This window comes from Mobula birostris, chromosome 13 (assembly GCF_030028105.1).
Source record: "Mobula birostris isolate sMobBir1 chromosome 13, sMobBir1.hap1, whole genome shotgun sequence".
NCBI lineage: Eukaryota > Metazoa > Chordata > Chondrichthyes > Myliobatiformes > Myliobatidae > Mobula > Mobula birostris.
Window position 1 is genome coordinate 111,116,379 of NC_092382.1, and position 24,100 is coordinate 111,140,478.

At 47.4% G+C, this 24,100-nt stretch overlaps 1 protein-coding gene across 1 annotated transcript; it reads right to left on the bottom strand.

Annotated features, from left to right (window-relative positions):
• Positions 1-687: 687 nt before the first annotated feature.
• LOC140208161 (uncharacterized) lies at positions 688-24,100 on the bottom strand. Its single transcript, XM_072276641.1, has 8 exons — positions 24,034-24,100; positions 22,871-22,942; positions 22,050-22,169; positions 8,113-8,229; positions 4,655-4,942; positions 2,518-2,660; positions 1,945-2,009; positions 688-877 (listed from the first exon to the last, which is right to left on the bottom strand). The coding sequence occupies exons 1-8, from the start codon at positions 24,098-24,100 to the stop codon at positions 688-690; spliced, it is 1,062 nt and encodes a 353-aa protein (XP_072132742.1).

Sequence of the window (24,100 nt, forward strand, 5' to 3'; positions counted from 1 at the left end):
TCACATTGCAGTGTACAAGACGTCGGTGAGGCCGCAAACAGTTTTGCTCGCCCTGCTCCAGGAAAATGTCTTAGAGTTGGAAAGACTCCAGAGGGAGATTTACGGGGATATTGCTGGGACTCGAGGAACTCAGTTATGGAGAGAGGGAGGGAAGGTTGATACTTTATTCCCGGGAGCGTAGTTCCAATCTTACAGTGTTCCATAAACCAAGAGGGCCCAAACATAATGCACGCGCACAGACTTTTACCCTGGGTCGGGGTATCAACAACCAGACGGCTCAGGGTGGAGGTGAGGGTGGGTGAAAAGGAGAAAGAGAAAGAGGGATCAGGGAGACAGAGGGTGTAAGTGAACCGAGAGGGGAGAGACAGAGACAGAACCGAGAGGGGAGTGAGATATGGGGGAGGAAGAGGGAGAGGGGCAAGAAGTACTTAGAGGGAGCGGCGAAAGAGCGGGAAGAGAATGTGCGAGTGAGTGGAGAAAGAGAGAGCAGACGTGGTGGGGGAATGAAGACAAGTAAAGAGATAGATGAGGGAGAGGTTTGTCGTTCTCTAGAGAGTGGGGGTGCGAAATGAGACGGAGAATGGAGCAGGAGGGAGCGGTGGCGAATGTGGGGAGGAAATTTGGGGTGACGGATGGAGGGAGAATGGAAAAGAGATACGGAGGAGAAAGAGGTGGTAGTCACGTGATTCACGTCGCCCCCACGGGCTGTTGACAGAGACTCCGGATGTTTTCAGGGATAGCCGGGCACAAAAGTGCAGACTTCTCGCAGATGAATCGGCGATCACCATTGCAACCGTAATCTTTTTCTTTCGGTCGGCAATCAATACAGACGGGTGTTCCATAGGACACGTAGTACAGGAAACCAGAGGCCACTTTTCTATCAAAGAGGGTTAAAAAATTTCAACACAGACAAAACAGCGCAGCAGTCAACCGGAGACCCTCGCGAAACTAATCTCATTAAACAGCGCTCTCCTCACAGCCCTGAGACCGTCCCCAAACTAATCACACTGACCAATCGGTCCCGACAGCTCTGTGTTAGTCTCCAAACTAATCCCACAACACCGCGGACCCCTCACAGTCTCCGGTCCGTCGCTCGACTAATCCCACTGACCCACTTTCTCTTCACAGTCCAATATCAGTCCCAATACGGATCCAACAGACGAACTCTCCTCCCGCACACAAACCTGTTTCACTCTCCAAACAAATCCTCCTGGCCCAACCTCTCTCCACAGACTTATGACGGTCCCGAAATGAATCCCTTAGGCCTGCTCTCTTCCCGCAAAACTTCAGCGTTCCCCAAATTAATCCTATGGACCCTCCCTCTCCCAATAGCTTCGTCTCAGCCCCGAAAGTAAACCCACTACACCGCCCTCAACCCGCAGACACGGGTCCACCGTAACATTTGTACCGCTGAAAAACGTTCTCCCACGTCCCTGCTTCAGTCTGCAATCTATTCCCACTGACCCGCTCTTTGCACACAGTCTCTAAACTAATTCATTTGTCCCACTCTCTTCCCTTAGATCTCTGTCAGTCCACAAAGTAATCCCGCTGCCCAACTGTTCTTTCACAAATCAGCTCAGTGCCACGTTCCCTCCATCTCCCCATAACTTCGTGTCACTCTCTGAACTAACACTGCTGCATCTCTCACTCTCTACAGCCCGACGTCAATCAGCAAAATAATCGGAGGGTACTGAATTCTCCCTAGAGTTCCTGCCAGTCCTCAAGATGTCCCCACTGCCCTACCCTTCCTCGACAGACACGTATCATTCCCCAAAATATTCCCATTGTGCCATCCTCTCCTGACAACCTGGTACAGACTTCAAACAATCCCGATGATCCACTTCTTCCAGCAAACCTACTTCAGTCCGTAAACTAATCCAATTCTCTTCCGTCAGTATTGTGTCATTCCCTAATTCTCACCCCACAGATCAGTCCAAATCTTACCCTTCTTCGCATTTTCCAATCCAGTATGTAGCGATACGGGAGGCAAGAGCGCGGTAAACAAAACTCTGTGAAATTAAATTAGTTGGATTAATACCAAAAACGGGAAACTATTTACGGAACCTCTCTCGGATTATTACAGCAAAAGTGTGTGAAGGGAGAGTGCGGAGGGAGCTTCACTCTGTGTCTGACCACCAAATTGTGTGATGGGGCGGTGTTGAGGGAGATTCATTCTGTGTCCGAACGCGGGAGTGTGTGATAGGACGGGGTGGAAGATTCACACCGTGTCTGACCCCGAGAGTGTGTGATGGCACGGTGTGGAGGGAGATTCACTCCGTGTGTCTGACTCCGGGTGTGTGTGATGGGACGGTGTGGAATGAGATTCATTCTGTGTGTATGACCCGGAAGTGTGTGATGGGACGGTGTGGCGGGAGATTCACTCTGTGTCTCACCCCGGGAGTGTGTTTCAAGAAGGGGTGTAGGGAATTTCACTATCAACAGGAACCACCACTATATTTTTCATCCTGAAAAAGGCGGGAGCCGTGCGAATATCTCTTCCCGTGGTCTGACCCTTACCGTTTCATCCACTGAATTGATTTCGAGGAGACTTGAATCAAAGATTGAACACAATTGCCGAGCTCCATTGTAAGATGTTTCAAAGGTGGAGAACAAATAACACCGGTCTCCATATTTGACCCAATCCTTCGAACATTTTCCCTCTGAAAAGCAGGAATAAAGAAACATAATCTCCCTCCACACCGTCCCATCACACACTCCTGGGGTCAGACACACAGTGAAGCTCCCTCCACACCGTCTCATCACACACTCCCGGGGTCAGACACAGAGTGAATCTCCCTCCACACCGTCCCATCACACACTCCCGGGGTCAGACACAGAGTGAATCTCCCTCCACACCGTCCCATCACACACTCCCGGGGTCAGACACGGAGTGAATCTCCCTCCACACCGTCCCATCACACACTCCCGGGGTCAGACACACAGAGTGAATCTCCCTCCACACCGTCCCATCACACACTCCCGGGGTCAGACACGGAGTGAATCTCCCTCCACACCGTCCAATCACACACTCCCGGGGTCAGACACAGAATGAAACTCCCTCCACACCCTCTCATGACAAACTACCAGGGTCAGATACAGAGCGAATCTCCCTCCACACCGTCCCATCACACACTCCCGGGGTCAGACACAGAGTGAATCTCCCTCCAAACCGTCCCATCACTCACTCCCGGGTTCGTACTCAGAATGAAACTCCCTGCACACTGTTCAATCATTCACTCCAGGGTTCACACACAGAGTGAAGCTCCCTCCACACCGCCCCATCACACGCTCCTGGGGTCAGACACAGAGTGAAGCTCCCTCCACACCGTCCCATCACACACTCCTGGGGTCAGACACAGAGTGAATCTCCCTCCACACCGTCCCATCACACACTCCTGGGGTCAGACCCAGAGTGAAGCTCCCTCCACACCGTCCCATCACACACTCCTGGGGTCAGACACAGAGTGAAGCTCCCTCCACACCGCCCCATCACACGCTCCTGGGGTCAGACACAGAGTGAAGCTCCCTCCACACCGTCCCATCACACACTCCCGGGGTCAGACACGGGGTGAATCTCCCTCCACACCGTCCCATCTCACACTCCCGGGGTCAGAGACTGAATGAATCTCCCTCCGCACTGTCCCATCACACACTCCCGGGGTCAGAGACTGAATGAATCTCCCTCCGCACGTTCCCATCACACAGACGTCAGACGCAGAGCAACGTTCCCACTACACTCTTCCATCATACTCTCCCGGCATCAGACATCAGACAAATTCCTTCCACACTCTTTCATCACACACTGCCAGGTTTCCATCTGTCTGTCTATCTCTCTGACGAATATGTGTTATGAGAGAGTTTGTGCTGGATGTTCAGCGTTTACAATGAGGCGTGAGACGTCGTCACGGTGTTGTGCAAATCGGGGTTTCTGGTGTGTCTGTGTCACTGTGAGGTACAATGCGGTTCATGTTGAGAAGCGTGTAGTATCACGGTGAGTGGTGTGTCAGTGCACGTTGAAGATTGTTACAGAGTGAGGGTGTGTTTGTTTCGTGTCACAGTGCGAGGCGTGCCACTGTGAGGGACGTGTCACTGTCTATGTGAGGGGGTTGCTGGTTTCACAGGCAGTGTTGTCAGTGCCACGGTGAATTGCGAGTTGGCCTCAGCAGCACGGTGATGATTGATTCCGTGATGTAGTGAGGTAAATGGTGGTTTTACTTTGAGGGGCGTTTCGGTGACACTGTGATAGATGTTTTTGTGTCCCGATGAGATGTGTACCGAGTCACCGTGAGATGTACCTGGATATTACGGTGACGGATATATCGGGTCTCAGTGAGGGATTTGTCATGATCTCTGTGAGTGGACTGGCTGATTGTGTGTGTGTGTGTGTGTGTGTGTGTTTTCCTTTCTCCGTTTATCACTCTCTTTATCCCCACGCCCTAATCACTCCCCTTTCTGCTCTCTCTTCCACTCAGTGTCGTAACCCGGTAGAGTGTGAGATACGATGGCGTGGAGGGAGTCTCTCTCTCTCTCTCTCTCTCTCTCTCTCTCTCTCTCTCTCTCTCTCTCTCTCTCTCTCTCTCTCTCTCCCTCCCTCCCTCCCTCCCTCACTCACTCTCTCTCATGAGGAGTTGGTAAGAAGACGATGTTGCCTCACCTCTGCTACTGGTCAACAATTGGCAAATGTGAGCCTTGGCGCCGCTGTCAGTTCTGAACTTCTTTTCGATGTTCGAGATGTGGTTGTTGAGGACAGAAAGATTCTGGAGACAGGCGCTGTGGGAGCGATTCAGATGGGAATTTTCGGATGTCTTAGATTCAAGGCTTGAGTTCAACTCATGAACCAGATGTGGACATGAGGTCTGTGTCCTGTTCATCTCCTGATACTGTCTCCAAAGTAGCTGGTAGTTTCGATCAGAGGTGATCTGAGACTGACGAATCTGTAGTACTGAGACAGATGTTGAAGGATATTTAGTGTTTAGAGTGACGTGTGAGACAGCGGTACGGTGCTGGGCGGGACGTAACAAGGGTGTGTCAGTGTTACACTGCGGTGCCGTTCATGTTGAGCCGCATATAAGTCTCACGCAGACGAGTGTTACGGGCAGACTATTATTTAGATGGGGAGGAAATTCAAAATGCAGAAATGTTAAGGGACTTGGGAGTCCTTGTGCAAGATACCGTAAAACTGAACATCCAGGTTCAGTTGATGTGAAAAAGGCGAATGCAATGTGGACATTCATTTCTAGAGGTATATAATATAAGTACAGGGATGTGATGTTGCGGTTCTGTAAGGGACACGTGAGACCACACTTAGAGTATTCTGTGCAGTTTTGGGCTCCTGATATTTGGAAGGATGTACTGACATTGGGTCAGTGAGGAGAACGTTTAGAGAAGAATCACGACAATGATTCCAGGAATGAGAGGGTTACTGTATGAGGAAAGTCCGGCAGCTTTTGGGCTGTATTCCCTGGAGATCAGGAGAATGAGCGGGGAGCTCACAGAAACATTCCGGATGGTACAAAGCCTTAACAGATTAGATATTGGAAAGTTATTTCCCATGGTAGGGGAGTCTATGACAAGAGGGCACGACTTCATGCTTGTAGGGCGTCCTTTCAGAACTGAGATGCGGAGAAATTACATTAGTCGTGGAATTTGTTGCCACGAGACGCTGTGAAGGCCAAGTTATTCGGTGTATTGTATTTAAGGGAGAGGCATTGATTAGCCATTGAAACCATAGAAACCAGAGAAAAAAAAAAACTACAGCACAGAAACAGGCCCTTTGGCCCTCGTGGCTGTGCCGAACCATTTTCTGCCTAGTCCCACTGACCTGCTCACGGACCATATCCCTCCATACACCTCCCATCCATGTATCTGTCCAACTTAATCTTAAATGCTGAAACAGATCCCGCATTTACCACCTCGTCTGGCAGCTCATTCCATACTCCCACCACTCTCTGTGTGACGAACACCCCCGCCAATATTCCCTTTAAACTTTTCCACCCTCACCCTTAACCCATGTCCTCTGTTTTTTTTTTTTTTCTCCCCTTGCCTCAGTGGAAAAAGATTGTTTGCATTTATTCTGTCTATGCCCATCATAATTATATATACCTCTATCAAATCCTCGCTTATTCTTCTACGATCGAGGGAATAAAGTCCTAACCTATTCAACCTTTCTCTGTAACTGTGTTTATCAAGTCCCGGCAACATCCTTATAAACCTTCTCTGCACTCGTTCAACCTTATTAATATCCTTCCTGTAATTTAATGATGAAAACTGAACACAATACCCCAGATTTGGCCTCACCAATGCCTTATACAACCTCAACATAACATTCCAACTCTTAGACTCAATACTTTGATTAGTAAAGGCCAATGAACCATAAGCTCTATTTGCGACCCTGTCTACCCGTGACGCCACTTTTAGGGAATTTTGTATCTGTATTCCCAGATCCCTCTGTTCTACTGCATTCCTCAGTGTCTTAGCATTTACACTGTATGTTCTACCTTGGTTTGTCCTTCCAACGTGCAATACCTCACACTTGTCTGTATTAAACTCCATCTGCAATTTCTCAGTCCATTTTTCCAGCTGGCCCAAGTCCCTCTGCAGGCTCTGAAAACCTTCCTCACTGTCTACTACACCTCCAATCTTTGTATCATCAGCAAATTTGCTGATCCAATGTACCACATTATCATCCGGGTCATTGATATAGATGACAAATAACAATGGACCCAGCACTGATCCCAGCCGGGGCAAAAAAAAAACAAAAAAATGTGTAGGGTGAAAACAGGAGAGTGTATAACTGGAAGAATTGGATCAGCCCATGTTTGATCAGCGGAGCAGGCTCGATGAGCCGAATGGCCTACTTCTGCTCCTATATCTTACGGTCTTATAGTCTTATGTTCCTTATTTCTCGTCTATCCTTCTAGTCGAAACCACTTTCCTGTCTTTATATTTTCTATCCCTTTTAACATTGTATGTATTCCAATCAGATCTCCTCGCATTCTTCTGAATCCCAGCGAGTATAGTCCTAGGCGACCCAATCTCTCCTCATAGTCTAACCACGCCCCCCCCCGCCCCACCGCACGCCCCCATCTCTGGAATCAACCCGGCAATCCTCCTCTGCACCTCCTCCGCAGAGGGTACAACCTACCTCGAGTAGGGAGACCAGAACTGCACGCAGTGCCCCAGGTGCGCCCTCACCAGTACCCTGTACAGTTACAGCATATCCTCCCTGCTCTTAAATTCAATCTCTCTAGCAATGAAGGCAACATCCCATTTGCCCTCTTGATAGCCTGCTGCACCTGCGAACCAACCTTTTGTGATTCATGCACAAGCACTCCCAAGTCCCTCTGAACAGCAACTTGCTGCAATCTTTTTCCATTTAAATAATTACCTGCTCCTCCATTTTTCTTCCAAAGTGGAAGACCTCGAATTCACCAACATTGTACTCCGACTGCCCGCTAGTTTAACCTATCTATATCTTTCTCCGTATCTTCTGCAGAATTCCGTTTCCTCTCAATTTAATATCATCTGCAAACTTAGATGTACTACACTCGGTCCCCTCTTCCGGATCATTAATGCATATCGTGAAAAGTTGCGGGCCCAGCACTGCCCCCTGCCGTTCACCACTCACCGCAAGTCTCGCTGGCACGGTGAGGTGAAATTCGGCGTCACCGTGAGGTGCGAGTCGGTGTCACGGTGAGGTGAAATTCGGCGTCACGGTGAGGTGCGAGTCGGTGTCACGGTGAGGTGAAATTCGGCGTCACGGTGAGGTGCGAGTCGGTGTCACGGTGAGGTGAAATTCGGCGTCACCGTGAGGTGCGAGTCGGTGTCACGGTGAGGTGAAATTCGGCGTCACGGTGAGGTGCGAGTCGGTGTCACGGTGTCGGCGTAATGGCGTCATGGCGGGAGTCGCGTTCTTGTAAACCTGAGGGTAGTGTCAGTTTCACCGTGAGGGGCGTGTAGGTGTCGTGATAAAGTAAGTGTCGGTGTCACGGTGAATTGTTTGTCAGTGTCACGTTGAGCGGTGTGTCCGTGTCACTGTGCTGTTTTACGCTCACGTTTCATTCCACACTGTTACTACACGGTCTGATTCCTTCCGCAGCCGGTTCGACTCACCATATATCGAGAGCCCGGCCACTATCGCGATAAGGATGGACGTAACTAGGCAGAATAGACAGATCTTATCGTGCTGTCTATTTCCGATGTTCTCTTTCGACTCCTGTTTCAGTACAGCTGTAGACAGACCATTCAGTGTGTGCGTGAATTCAGCCGTGACTCCCTCTGGGACTCCCTTCCACCCACCATCCGCGCTCTCTCCTTCCACTACGGTCAATTCTCCCTCTCTTAATCTCATCTACTGTCAGCCGTCATCACTGAGAGTCCAAATTCCTTGACTTGGCAGAGTCTGACAGGTGTCTGACGGATTCTAGAGATCAGTCAGATCTCACCTGAGCCTCCTCCGCTCCAGGGGAAGCAACCCAGGTGTCCGTCCTCTCGTTGTAACACAAGCCATCGAATCCAGGCAGCGTCCAGTTAACCCTCTCCGGAGGCTGCCCAACGCCTTGACATCCCTCCGATAATGTGGTGACCAGAACTGTAGACAATACAGCTGATTCACCCTAACTAGTGATTTTAATAAAGTTGCAAGTTAGCTCCCTGACATTTGTATTCAGTGCCCCGACTAATAAAGGTAGAAATACCGTAGGCCTTTTTAACCACCGCATTAAACTGTGCAGCCACGTTCAGGGAGCGATGACCATGGACCCCAAGTTCCCTCTGCCCATCAAAACTGTTTACGGTCTTGGCTACAATCGTGTAAGATTTTGAATTGAATTGAGCGGTGTGTCCGTGTCACTGTGCTGTTTTACGCTCACGTTTCATTCCACATTGTTACTTCACGATCTGATTGAATAGGCAAATTGAATAGGAATAAGGAACCTTGGTTCTCAAGGGATATTGTAACTCTGATAAAGAAGAAGAGGGAGTTGTATGAAATGTATAGGAAACAGGGGGTAAATCAGGTGCTTGAGGAGAAGAAGTGCAAGAAAATACTTAAGAAAGAAATCAGGAGGGCAAAAAGAAGACATGAGGTTGCTTTGGCAGTCAAAGTGAAGGATAATCCAAAGAATTTGTACAAGTATATTAAGAGCAAAAGGATTGTAAGGGATAAAATTGGTCCTCTTGAAGATCAGAGTGGTCGGCTTTGTGCGGAACCAAAGGAAATGGGGGAGATCTTAAATAGTTTTTTTTGCGTCTGTATTTACTAAGGAAGCGGCATGAAATCTATGTATTTGAGGGAATCAAGTAGTGAGACGATGGAAACTGTACAGATTGAAAAGGTGGAGGTGCTTGCTGTCTTGAGGAAAATTAAAGTGGTTAAATCCCCGGGACCTGACAGAGTGTTCCCTCGGACCTTGAAGGAGACTAGTGTTGAAATTGCGGGGGCCCTGGCAGAAATATTTAAATTGTCGCTCTCTACGGGTGAAGTGCCGGAGGATTGGAGAGTGGCTCATGTTGTTCCGTTGTTTAAAAAAGGATCGAAAAGTAATCCGGGAAATTATAGGCCGGTGAGTTTAACGTCAATAGTAGGTAAGTTATTTGAGGGAGTACTAAGAGACGGAATCTACAAGCATTTGGATAGACAGGGGCTTATTAGGGAGAGTCAACATGGCTTTGTGCGTGGTAGGTCATGTTTGACCAATCTGTTGGAGTTTTTCGAGGAGGTTACCAGGAAAATGGATGAAGGGAAGGCAGTGGATATTGTCTACATGGACTTCAGTAAGGCCTTTGACAATGCCTGCATGGGAGGATAGTTAGGAAAATTCAGTCGCTAGGTATACATGGAGAGGTGGCAAATTGGACTAGACATTGGCTCGATGGAAGAAGCCAGAGAGTGGTGGTAGAGAATTGCTTCTCTGATTGGAGACCTGTGACTAGTGGTGTGCCATAGGGATCAGTGCTGGGTCCATGGTTATTTGTCATCTATATCAATGATCTGGATGATAATGTGGTAAATTGGATCAGCAAGTTTGCTGATGATACAAAGATTGGAGGTGTAGTAGACAGTGAGGAAGGTTTTCAGAGCTTGCAGAGGGACTTGAACCAGCTGGAAAAATGGGCTGAAAAATGGCAGTTGGAGTTTAATACTGACAAGTGTGAGGTATTTCACGTTGAAAGGACAAACCAAGGTAGAACATACAGGGTTAATGGTAAGGCACTGAGGAGTGCAGTGGAACAGAGGGATCTGGGAATACAGATACAAAATTCCCTAAAAGTGTCGTCACAGGTAGATAGGGTCGTAAAGAGAGCTTTTGGTACATTGGCCTTTATTAATCAAAGTGTTGAGTATAAGAGCTGGAATGTTATGATGAGGTTGTATAAAGCATTTGTGAGGCCGAATCTGGAGTATTGTGTTCAGTTTTGGTCACCAAATTACAGGAAGGATATAAATAAGGTTGAAAGAGTGCAGAGAAGGTTTACAAGGATGTTGACGGGACTTGAGAAACTCAGTTACAGAGAAAGGTCCAATAGGTTAGGACTTTATTCCCTGGAGCGTGGAAGAATGAGGGGAGATTTGACAGAGGTATATAAAATTATGATGGGTATAGATAGAGTGAATGCAAGCAGGCTTTTTCCACCGAGGCACGGGGAGAAAAACACCAGAGGACATGGGTTAAGGGTGAGGGGGGGAAAGTTTAAAGGGAACATTGAGGGGGGGGCTTCTTCACACAGAGAGTGGTGGGAGTATGGAATGAGCTGCCAGACGAGGTGGTAAATGCGGGTTCTTTTTTAACATTTAAGAATAAATTGGACAGATACATGGATGGGAGGTGTATGGAGGGATATGGTCCGTGTGCAGGTCAGTGGGACTAGGCAGAAAATGGTTCGGCACAGCCAAGAAGGGCCAAAGGGCCTGTTTCTGCGCTGTAGTTTCTATGGTTTCTATGGTTTCATTTCTTTGACTTGACCTACCAACGTGCAACAGTTAGGTTTGTCCGGGTTAAACTCCTTCTGACATTTCTCCAACCCATATCTGTAACTCACTCATATCGCACTGAATTATTTGCCAGTCTTCCCCGCTCTCTGCAACACCACCTCTCGCCGTAACATCTGCAAACCTACTGACCCACCCATCAGCATTATCATCCAGATCATTTGTAAACATCACAGACAGGAGAGGTCCCAGTTACAACCATAGATACAGATCACTTTATTGCATTAGAGCAAGGTAAATCAGTAACAGAACGCAGAGTAAAGTGTCACAGTCACAGAGAGAATGCAGTGCAGGCAGTCATTAGGGTGCAAGGGGCCAAGACGAAATGGATCGTGAGGTCAGGAGTCCATCTGATCGTCCAGGATCCGGGATGATTCTGATCGCGTCCACGATACCTTGAAGTGGGACGGAGAACAGACAGAGGTCCTGGTACACACTGGTACCAACGACATGGGTAGGAAAAGGGAGGAGATCCTGACAAAGACTACAAGCGGTTAGGAAAGAAGATCACAGGACAAAGGAGCTGAAATAAGACAATCGGCCCATCGAGTCTGCTCCGCCACTCCAACATGAGCCAAATTATTCTCCCATCTAGTTCCAATATCAGGCATTTCCCCCAATATCCCTTGATACATAGAAACATAGAAAACGTAGAAAATAGGTGCAGGAGTAGTCCATTCGGCCCTTCGAGCCTGTACCGCCATCTATTATGATCATGGCTGATCATCCAACTCAGAACCCCGCCCCAGCCTTCCCTCCATACCCCTTGACACCCGTAGCCACAAGGGCCATATCTAACTCCCTCTTAAATATAGCCAATGAACTGGACTGGCCTCAACTGTTTCCTGTGGCAGAGAATTCCACAGATTCACCACTCTCTGTATGAAGAAGTTTTTCCTAATCTCGGTCCTAAAAGGCTTCCCCTCTATCCTCAAACTGTGGCCCCTCGTTCTGGACTTCCCCAACATCGGGAACAATCTTCCTGCATCTAGCCTGTCCAATCCCTTTAGGATCTTATACGTTTCAATCAGATCCCCCCTCAATCTTCTAAATTCCAACGAGTACAAGCCCAGTTCATCCAGTCTTTCTTCATATGAAAGTCCGACCATCCCAGGAATCAATCTGGTGAACCTTCTTTGTACTCCCTCTATGGCAAGGATGTCTTTCCTCAGATTAGGGGACCAAAACTGCACACAATACTCCAGGTGTAGTCTCACCAAGGCCTTGTACAACTGCAGTAGTACCTCCCTGCTCCTGTACTCAAATCCTCTCGCTATAAATGCCAGCATACCATTCGCCTTTTTCACCGCCTGCTGTACCTGCATGCCCACTTTCAATGACTGGAGTATAATGACACCCAGGTCTCGTTGCACCTCCCCTTTTCCTAATCGGCCACCATTCAGATAATAATCTGATTTCCTATTTTTGCCACCAAAGTGGATAACTTCACATTTATCCACATTAAATTGCATCTGCCATGAATTTGCCCACTCATCCAACCTATCCAAGTCATCCTGCATCCTCTTAGCATCCTCCTCACAGCTAACACTGCCACCCAGCTTCGTGTCATCCGCAAACTTGGAGATGCTGCATTTAATTCCCTCATCCAAGTCATTAATATATATTGTAAACAACTGGGGTCCCAGCACTGAGCCTTGTGGTACCCCACTAGTCACTGCCTGCCATTCTGAAAAGGTCCCGTTTATTCCCACTCTTTGCTTCCTGTCTGCTAACCAACTCTCCACCCACACCAATACCTTACCCCCAATACCGTGTGCTTTAAGTTTGCACACTAATCTCCTGTGTGCCACCTTGTCAAAAGCCTTTTGAAAATCCAAATATACCACATCCACTGGTTCTCCCCTATCCACTCTACTAGTTACATCCTCAAAAAATTGTATGAGATTCGGCAGACATGATTTTCCTTTCACAAATCCATGCTGACTTTGTCTGATCATTTCACCGCTTCCCAAATGTGCTGTTAACACATCCTTGATAACTGACTCCAGCAGTTTCCCCACCACCGACGTTAGGCTAACCGGTCTATATTTCCCAGTTTCTCTCTCCCTCCTTTTTGAAAAAGTTGAGTTACATTAGCCACATTCCAATCCTCAGGAACTAGTCCAGAATCTAACGAGTTTTGAAAAATTATCACTAATGCATCCACTATTTCTTGGGCTACTTCTTTATGCACCCTGGGATGCAGACCATCTGGCACTGGGGATTTATCTGCCTTCAATCCCTTCAATTTACCTAACACCACTTCCCTACTAACATGTATTTCGCTCAGTTCCTCCATCTCACTGGACCCTCTGTCCCCTACTATTTCTGGAAGATTATTTATGTCCTCCTTAGTGAAGACAGAACCAAAGTAATTATTCAATTGGTCTGCCATGTCCTTGCTCCCCGTAATCAATTCACCTGTTTCTATCTGCAGGGGACCTACATTTGTCTTTACCAGTCTTTTCCTTTTTACATATCTATAAAAGCTTTTACAGTCCGTTTTTATGTTTCCTGCCAGTTTTCTCTCATAATCTTTTTTCCCCTTCCTAATTAAGCCCTTTGTCCTCCTTTGCTGAACTCTGAATTTCTCCCAGTCCTCAGGTGAGCCACTTTCTCTGGCTAATTTGTATGCTTCTTCTTTGGAATTGATACTATCCCTAAGTTCTCTTGTCAGCCACGGGTGCACTACCTTCCTTGATTTATTCTTTTGCCAAACTGGGATGAACAATTGTTGTAGTTCATCCATGCGATCTTTAAATGCTTGCCATTGCATATCCACCGTCAACCCTTTAAGTGTCATTTGCCAGTCTATCTTAGCTAATTCACGTCTCATACCTTCAAAGTTACCCCTCTTTAAGTTCAGAGCCTTTGTTTCTGAATTAACTATGTCACTCTCCATCTTAATAAAGAATTCCACCATATTATGGTCACTTTTACCCAAGGGGCCTCTCACTACAAGATTGCTAATTAACCCTTCCGCATTGCTCAAAACCCAGTCCAGAATAGCCTGCTTTCTAGTTGGTTCCTCGATATGTTGGTTCAAAAAACCATCCCGTATACATTCCAAGAAATCCTCTTCCTCAGCACCTTTACCAATTTGGTTCACCCAATCTACATGTAGATTGAAGTCACCCATTATAACTGTTGTTCCTTTATTGCACACATTTCTAATTTCCTGTTTAATACCATCTCCGACCTCACTACTACTGTTAGGTGGCCTGTACACAACTCCCACCAGCGTCTTCTGCCCCTTAGTGTTACGCAGCTCTACCCATATCGATTCCACATCTTCCCGGCTTATGTCCTTCCTTTCTATTGCGTTAATCTCTTTTTTAACCAGCAACGCCACCCCACCTCCCCTTCCTTCATGTCTATCCCTCCTGAATATTGAATATCCCTGTACGTTGAGCTCCCATCCCTGGTCACCCTGGAGCCATATCTCTGTGATCCCAACTATATCATAATCATTAATAACAATCTGCACTTTCAATTCATCCACCTTATTACGAATGCTCCTTGCATTGACACACAAAGCCTTCAGGCGCTCTTTTACAACTCTCTTAGCCCTTATACAATTATGCTGAAAAGTGGCCCTTTTTAATGCTTGCCCTGGATTTGTCGGCCTGCCACCTTTACTTTTCTCCGTAGTACTTTTTGTTTCTACCCTCACTTTACACCCCTCTGTCTCTCTGCACTGGTTCCCATCCCCCTGTAGTGAACTAACCTCCTTTCGCCTAGCCTCTTTAATTTGATTCCCACCCTGACAAATACCCTGACAAATCAGATACCTATCAATCTCCTCCTGAAACACCCTCCATGATCGGACCTCCACAGCTGTTTGTGGCAACGGATTCCATAGGTCCAGGACCCTGTGGCTAAAACATTTCTCCTCATCGCTGTTTTAAATGGATATGCTCTTATCCTAAGACTGCGGCCTCTTGTCCTGGACTCACCCACCAAGGGAAACAGCCTTTCCACATCTACTCTGTGCAACCCTTTCAACATTCGAAATGTTTCTATGATAACCCCACTCATTCTTCTTTACGCTAATGAATACAGTACAAGAGCCGACAAAAGTTCCTCCTATCTTAGCCCCTGCATTCCAGGAATAATCCTGGTGAATCTTTCCTGAACTCTCTCCAACATCAATGCATCCTTTCTAAGATAGGGGGCGCAAGACTGCACACAGTTTTCCAAATGAGGTCACACCAGTGCCCCATAGAGACTCAGCAACACCTCCTTACTCTTACGCATTATTTCTCTTGAAATGAATGCTAATATAGCATTCGCTTTCCTCACAGCCGATCCAACCTGGTGGTTAACCTTTAGGGTGTATTGCACGAGGACCCCCCAAGTCCCTTTGCACTTTTTGAATTTTCTCCCCATCTAAACAATAATCTGCTCGATTATTTCTTCTTCCAAACTGTACAGCCGTACATTTCTGTGGAAAAAAATATCCTTACATTATAATTGGGCATTGAGGGGGCTAATGATTTGTTTTAAAATGTGAATTCGAAGTTTACAATCATTTATCTGTAACTAATGTACTCTGTGTGACTGAACTGTGCCTCGCAACCGAGATATAAAAATAATTGCATCTGTACTTCCTTGTTCTGAGAATTTTTATGTGTCCGCGGTTGAGCCAGCTGGCCTGAGAACTAACACTTCAGTCAAATGTGTTGCTGCTCAGGCACATATTTTTGCTACTTCGCTATTCGGTAGCATTCTCTGAAAATGCTAGACAAATGTTCAATAAGGAATTATCTGACCATACAATGTCCTGAAGCACGTGACCTTTACTTCTGTAAAAAAAAAATTCCACACAAGTGTCTCTTGTCACGTACCGTTGATGTATAAATATCACTGAGCTTTCTTGTCTGAGGGAGCTCCAGGATCCCGATTTTAGGGGCTGTGCTCCCCATGATATCATGTGACAAATAAAGAATTTTCTACGGCTCTCTCACTCCGGGTCCGAGCATCGTTTGTCCGCGACAATTTCCTAACATAGTATCTCATCTGCCATTATTTTTTTTTTTGCCCACTCTCCAAAACTGACCATGTCCCTGTGCAACTTTTCCGTTTGTTCAACACTTCCTGCTCCTCCACATATCATAGTGTCATCCGTAAAATAGACACACCTCCGAATATTATTACCACCACACACATATAACCATATAACCATATATCAGTTACAGCACGGAAAGAGGCCATCTCTGCCCTTCTAGACCATGCCGAACGCTTACTCTCACCTAGTCTCACCAACCTGCACTCAGCTCATAACCCTCCATTCCTTTTCTGTCCATATACCTATCCAATGTTTCTTTAAATGACAATATCGAACCAGCCTCAACCACTGCTACTGAAAGCTCGTTCCACACAGCCACCACTCTCTGTGTAAAAACGTTCCTCCTCGTGTTACCCCTGAACTTTTGCCCCCTAACTCTCAAGTCATGTCTGCTTGTTTGAATCTCCCCTACTCTCCTACACAACCCTTCTATTTGTGACTTTGTATGAACTTTAACATTATTTATTTTCACCCCCGCTCCACTATCTGCTCTGACACTCTGGTTCCCATCCCCCGGCGAATCTAATTTAAACCCTCCCCAATAGCACTATCAAACCTCCCTGCAAGGATATTGGTCCCTTTGTAGTTTAGGTGTAACCCGTCTCTCTTGTACAGATCCCACCTGCCCCAGAAGAGGTCCCAATGATATTGAAGTCTGAAACTCTGCCCCCTACACTACTACCTCAGCCACTTGTTAATCTGCCATAGCATCCTATTCTTTCCCCCACTGTCACGTAGCACAGGTAGCAATCCTGAGATTACCACCCTTGAGGTCCCGCATTTTAAATTCCTACCAAGCTCTCTATACTCACTCTTCAGGACCTCCTCTCTCTTTCCTCCTACGTCATTGGCACCGATCTGTACCATGACTTCTGGCAGTTCACCCTCCCACTTTAGAATGCTGTGCAAGCGATCAGAGACATCCCTGACCCTGGCACCCGGGAGGCAGCAAACCATCCGGGAGTCTCTGTCACGACCACAGAACCTCTTTTCTGTACCTCTATCTATCGTGTGCTCTATCACTACCGCTCTCATCTTCTTCAACCCTCCCTTCTGCACTGAAGAACCAGACTCAGTGCCAGAGATCCGGCCGCCGCAGCTTGTCCCAGGTAAGCCATCCCCCGCAACAGTATCCAACTCGGTATACTTGTTTTGTAGGAATTTCATCCAATTCTGCTCTACCGTCCTTCCATCTAGCTTACTTTCCCATTCGACTTGGGCCAGTTCATCACTCATACCACTGTAATTTCCTTTGTTCCACTGAAATATTGACACACCTGGCACCAACTTCTCCTTTTCAAATTTGAAACTGAACTTAATCGCCTCAGGTTCATTACACAGCACCCAATCCAAAACAGCCGATCCCCTGGTGGGCGTATGGACATGTTGCTCCAAAACGCCATCCCGTGGGCATTCTATAATCTCCCTTTCCTGAGATCGAGTACCTTCCTGACTCTCCCAATCCACTTTCATATTAAAATTCCACATAATTATCTTGACAATTTCCTTCTGTCACGCTTTTTGTATTTCCAGCTCTAACTGGTAGTCCACATCCCGGCTGTTGTTTCGAGGCATGTATATAACTGCTGCTGTTAGTGTCTTTTTATCCTTGCCATTTCTTAACTTCACAAAGAAGTTGAGAAGCAGGACCTCAAAGGTAGGAATCTCGGGAATAATCCCTGTGCCACGTGACAGTGAGTATAGGAATTGAATGAGGTGGAGGATAAATGAGTGGCTGAGAGATTGGAGGAGGGGGGGCAGGGATTTAGACTTCTGGATCACTAGGACATCTTCTGGGGCACATGTGACCTGTACAAAAATGAGGAGTTGCACTTGAATCCGAGGTGGATCAATATCCTGGCGGAAAGATTTGCTAAGCTACTGGGGAGATTTTACACTAGAATTGCTAGGGGTTGGGAACCAAACTGAAGAGATGGAGGAAAGGGATTTTGACTCACAAACAGAGAAAGCTTGGAGACAGTGCGAAAGGGGAGGATAGGCAGATGATGGAGAAGGTCCGCGCCCTGACTGATGGCTTGAGATGTGTTGAAATTAATACGAGGAACATTATGAATAAAGCGGATGAGCTCAGAGCATGGATCAGCACTTGGAGCTACGATGTTGTGGCCATTACATAAACTTGCGGAGTGCAGAGGCAGGAATAGCTACTTCAAGTGCGAGCTTTAGATGTTTCAGAAAGGATAGAGAGGGAGGCAAAAGAGGTGGGTGTTGATCAGAGATAGTGTCACGGCTGTGGAAAAGGAGGAAGTCATGGAGGGGTTGTCTACGGAGTCTCTGTGGGTGGAGGTTAGAAACAGGAAGGGGTCAATAACTCCACTGGGTATTTTTTATAGACTACACAATAGTAACAGGGACATCGAGGAGCAGATAGGGAGACAAATTCTGGAAAGGAGTAATAAAAACAGGGTTGTTGTGGTAGGAGGTTTTATTTTCCCAAATAATGATCGGCATCCCCCTAGGGTGAGGGGTTCAGGTGGGGTAGAGTTTGTTAAGTGTGTTCAAGAAGGCTTCTTGACACAATATGTAGATAAGCCTACAAGAGGAGAGGCTGTACTTGATCTGGTATTGGGAAATGAACCTGGTCAGGTGTCAGATCTCTCAGTGGGAGAACATTTTGTAGATAGTGATCACAATTCTCCCTCCTTTACCATAGCATTGGAGAGGGATAGGAACAGACAAGTTAGGCAACCGTTTAATTGGAGTAAGGGGAAATATGAGGCTATTAGGTAGGAAGTTGGAAGATAAATTGGAAACAGGTGTTCTCGGGGAAACGTACGGAAGAAATGTGGCAAATGTTCAGGGAATATTTGCGTGGGGTTCTGAGTACGTACGTTCCAATGAGACATGGGAAAGATGGTAGGGTATAAGATCCGTGGAATAGAAGGGCGGTTTTAAATCTCGTCAAGAAGAAAAGAAGAGCTTACGAAAGATTCAAAAAACTTGGCAATTATTTTTATAAGTGACCTCGATGAGGAAGTGGAGGGATGAGTTAGTAAATTTGCTGAGACACAAAGGTTGGGGGTGTTGTGGATAGTGTGGAAGGCTGTCAGAGTTTAAAACGGGACATTGATAGAATGTAAAATTGGGCTATAAGTGGCAAATGGAGTTTAACCTAGATAAGTGTGAGGTGGTTTATTCTGGTAGGCCAAATATGATGGCAGAATATAGCATTCATGTAAGACTCTTGGCACTGTGAATGATCAGAGGGATTTTGAGGTCCGAGTCCATAGGACACTCAAAGCTGCTCCGCAAGTTGACTCCATGGTTAAAAACGCATAAAATGCATTGGCCTTCATCAATCGTGGGGCTGAGTTTAAGAGCCGAGAGTTAAAGTTGCTGCTATGTAGGGTCCTGGTCAACCGTACTTGGAGTACTGTGCTCAGTTCTGGTCACTTCACTCGAGGAAGGATGTGGAAACCACAGAAACGGTGAAGAGAGGATTTACAAGGATGTTGCATGAACTGCGGAGCATGCCTTATGAGAATCGGTTCAGAGAATTGGCCTTTTCTCCTTGGAGCGACGGAGGACGAGAGGTGACCTGATAGAGGTGTACAAGACAATGAGAGGCATTGATCGTGTTGATAGTCAGAAGCTTTTCCACGGGCTGAAATGACAGCCACGACAGGGCATAGTTTTGAAGTGCTTGGAAGCAGGTACAGAGGAGATCTCGGGGGTACGTTTTTTTTTTTCCTTTTTTTTTACACAGAGAGTGGTGAGTATGTGGAATAGGCTGCCGGTGGCTGTAGTGGATACGGAAACGATTGTTTTGTTTTTTAAGAGACTCACAGTTGGCTACTTGAAGCTTGGAAAACTGGTGTATAAAGGCTGTAATTAATCTAGTCAAGAAGAGAAGACATGCTGACAGAAGGATTAGAGAGCCAGGGAATGTTAGACACCTAAAAATTATAAGGCTAACTGGAAGCAGCTTAAGAAGGTAATTAGGAGAGCCAGAACGGAAGATGGGAAGGTGGGCAGGATTACGGAAAATCCCAAAGCATTCTAGAAGTATGTGAACAGCAAGAAGATAAGACTTGAAAGTATAGGACCTATCAATTGTGACAGTGTGAAAGTGTATATGGAATCGGAGGAAACAGCAGAGGTACTTAATGAATACTTTACTTCAGCATTCACTATGGAAAAGCATCTTGGTGATTGTTGTGATGACTTGTAGCGGACTGAAAAGCTTGAGCATGGAGATATTAAGAAAGAGGATGTGCTGGAGCTTTTGGAAGGCATCAAGTTGGATAAATCGCCGGGACCAGATGAGATAGAAGTATAGAAACACAGAAAACCTACAGCACAATACAGGCCATTCGGTCCACAGTGTTGTGCCGAAAATGTCCCTACCGAAGAAATTACTCGGCTTACCTATAGCCCTCTATTTTACTAAACACCGTGTACCAATCCAGAAGTCTCTTAAAAGACCCTACCGTATCCGCCTCCACCACTCTCTGAGTAAAATCATTACCCCTGACATCTCCTCTGTGCCTACACCCCAGCACCTTAAGCCTGTATCCTCTTGTGACAACCATTTCAGAGCTGTGAAAAAAAAAGCCTCTGACTATCCACACGATCAATGCCTCTCATCATCTTATACATCTCTATCAGGTCATCTCTCATCCTCCGTCGCTCCAAGGAGAAAAGGCCGAGTTCACTCAACCTATTCTCATAAGGAGGCTCCCGAGTCCAGGCAATATCCTTTTAAATCTCCTCTGCACCCCTTCTGTGGCTTTCATATCCTACCTGTAGTGAAGCGACCAGAACTGAGCACAGTACACAAAGTGTAGTCTGACTAGGGTCCTTTATAGCTGCAACATTACCACTCGGTTCCCAAATTTAATTCCACGACTGTTGAAGGATAATACACTGTACGCCTTCTTAACCACAGAGTCAACCTACTCAGCTGCTTTGAGTGTCCGATTGACTCGGGCCCCAAGATCCCTACGATCTTCCACAATGCCAAGAGACTTACCATTAAAGTTAGATTCTGCCATGATATTTGACCTGCCAAAGTGAACCACCTCACACTAATCTCTGTTAAACTCCATCTGCCACTTCTCAGCCCAGTTTGGCATCCCATCAAGGTCCCGTCGTAACCTCTGACAGCCCTCGACACTATCCACAACACCTCCAACCTTTGTGTACACAACAAACTTACTCACCCACCTCTCCACTTCCTCATCCAGGTCATTTATAAAAATTGCGAAGAGTAAGGGTCCCAGAACAGATCGCTGAGGCACTCCACTGGTGACCGACCTCCATGCAGAATATCACCCGTGTACAACCACTCTTGGCCTTCTGTGGACAAACCAGTTCTGTATCCACAAAGCAATGACCCCTTGGACACCATGCCTCCTTACTTTCTCAATAAGTCTTGCATGGGGTACCTTACCAAATGCTTTGCTGAAGTCCATATACACTACATCTACTGCTCTTCCTTCATCAACGTGTTTAGTCACATCCTCAAAATATTCAATCAGGCTCGTAAGGCACGACCTTCCCTTGACAAAGCCATGCTGACTATTCCTAATCATATTATACCTTCTCAAATGTTCATAAATCCTGCCTCTCAGGATCTTCTCCATCAGCTTACCAACCACTGAGGTAAGACTCAGTAGTCTATAATTTCCTGGGCTATCTCTACTCCCTTTATTAAATAAAGGAACAACATTCTCAACCCTCCAATCCTCCGGAACCTCTCCTGTTCCCATTGATGATGCAAAGGTGATAACTGCGTACAGTTATTTATCATAGACTTGGAGAATCGAGGAACAGATCGCAGATGTTGAGGTGAGAGGGGAAAGGGATTTAATGGGGGGGCGAGTGACAACCTTCTGTTACCCGGATGGTGGTCAGTCTCTGGAACGAGCTGACAGAGGAAGTGTTCGAAGCAGATGCTTTAGAAACTTGGTCACGTGGGTGTATAACACGTGATCCCTCCAAAATTACGTCATTTCTGCGAACTCTGACCTGTTTTATCAGTGGTTTGCAGCCCGCCGGGTCCCGAGGCAATGGGAGGATCTTCGACCTTATCGATGCGGGGTTCCTCTTTCCGAAAGTTCAGCTCTGAGTAGGTGGAGTTCAGACCGGCTGGGAGAGAGAGTCGGACAGGCAGATAAGGAAGAGAGTGAGAGCCGTAGAGAATGGGAGAGGGAGTCGTGGAGACAGAGAAGAGGGGGGTGCTTGAGAGAAGAGTGAGAGGGATAGGTGAGGGAGAGAGAAAAGGTGAGACAGTGAGAGAGAGGGTGAGGGATTGGGGAAGAGAGAGGTCAGAGACGCACAGACAGAGAGAGAGAGAGGAGACGGGGTGAGAGAAGGGGAAGTAGGTGAGAAAAGGGGAAAGCAGGAAAAGAGAGTGGGGTTCGAAAAGGGAGAGAGTGGTTAAGGTTTTATTCCGCGCTCCCTCCTCACCGTCTCTCGCACTGTCCTCCCTCCTCAACACCCCGACACGGTGCTAACTCATCTCCACCACCCCCGCCCCACAGCGCTCGCTCCTCATTGCCCCTCCCTCCACACGGCACATCCCATGCTATCTCTCCCCACCGACCCTTCCCACTGCACGCTCTCCTCAAACCATCTCACGGCTCTCCCCCAGTTCCGCCTCTCCCTGAGCAAAACACTCCGCACTGACTATCAAACAGAGTTCCCTCCTCATCACATCCCTGACGCGTTCCCTCTGACTTATTCTCAAACAGGGAATCATTAGGGTCAACTGTGCGCTTGCCCTGAGATGTCTCCACAGGATTAGAAACATCAGCTAAACAGAGTCAACCAACAAAGATGAAACTAACCTCGATCAGTCCGGAACCGGGGCTCAGAGACGGTCTTGAAATTAATTGCCACGTACGACACATCAGGTTCAACTGAGGACAGAACATCGAGGGACAGACACTGAGTGAAACTCCTTCCACACCACCCTATCACACACTCCCGGGGTCAAACACAAAGTGAGGCTCCCTCCATACTCTCTCATCAGACTCCAGGGATCAAACACAGTGAGGTTCTCTCCACACCGTTCCAGCACTCACACCCGTGGCCAGACACAGAGTGACGCTCCCTCCACACCGTCCCGTTGCACACTCCCCTAGTCAGACTCAGAGTAAAACTACCGCCACACTGTCTCGTCATCAAACACAGAGTGAGTATCCCCCACACCATCTGATCACACACTCCCCAGGTCAGACACAGAGCGAAGCTCCCTCCACTCCGTCCCATCACACACTCCCATGGTGAGACACAGTGTGTAGCTCCCTCCACACCGTCTCGCCACACACACCCGGTGTCAGAAACAGTTTGAAGCTCCCTCCACACTTTCCTATCACATACTCCCTGTGTCAGACACAGAGTAAAACTACTTCCACACCGTCCCATTACACACTCCCGGGGTCAGACACGGACTGAATCTCCCTCCACACCGTCCCATCACACACTCCCGGGGTCAGACACAGAGTGAATCTCCCTCCGCACCGTCCCATCGCACACTCTCGGGGTCAGACACAGAGTAAAACTACTTCCACACCGTCCCATTACACACTCCCGGGGTCAGACACGGAGTGAATCTCCCTCCACACCGTCCCATCACACACTCCCGGGGTCAGACACAGAGTGAATCTCCCTCCACACCGTCCCATCGCACACTGCCGGGGTCAGACACAGAGTAAAGCTTCCTCTACACCGTCCCATCACACACTCCCCAAGTCTGACACAGAGTTAAATTACCTGCACACCGTCCCATCACAAACTCACGGGGTCAGACACAGAGTGAATCTCCCTCCACACCGTCCCATCACACACTCCCGGTGTCAGACACAAAGTAAGTCTCCCTCCACACCGTCCCATCACATACTCCAGTGTCAGACACAGAGTGAAATTCCCTCCACACCGTCCCATCACACACTCCCGGGGTCAGACACAGAGTGAATCTCCCTCCACTCGGTCTCTCTGCCCCACTTACCTCGGGAAGGAGACCCTGAGTCCGTTTTTTTGAACTTCACATTCGTGTAAGTCTCGCTGTCGTCCAT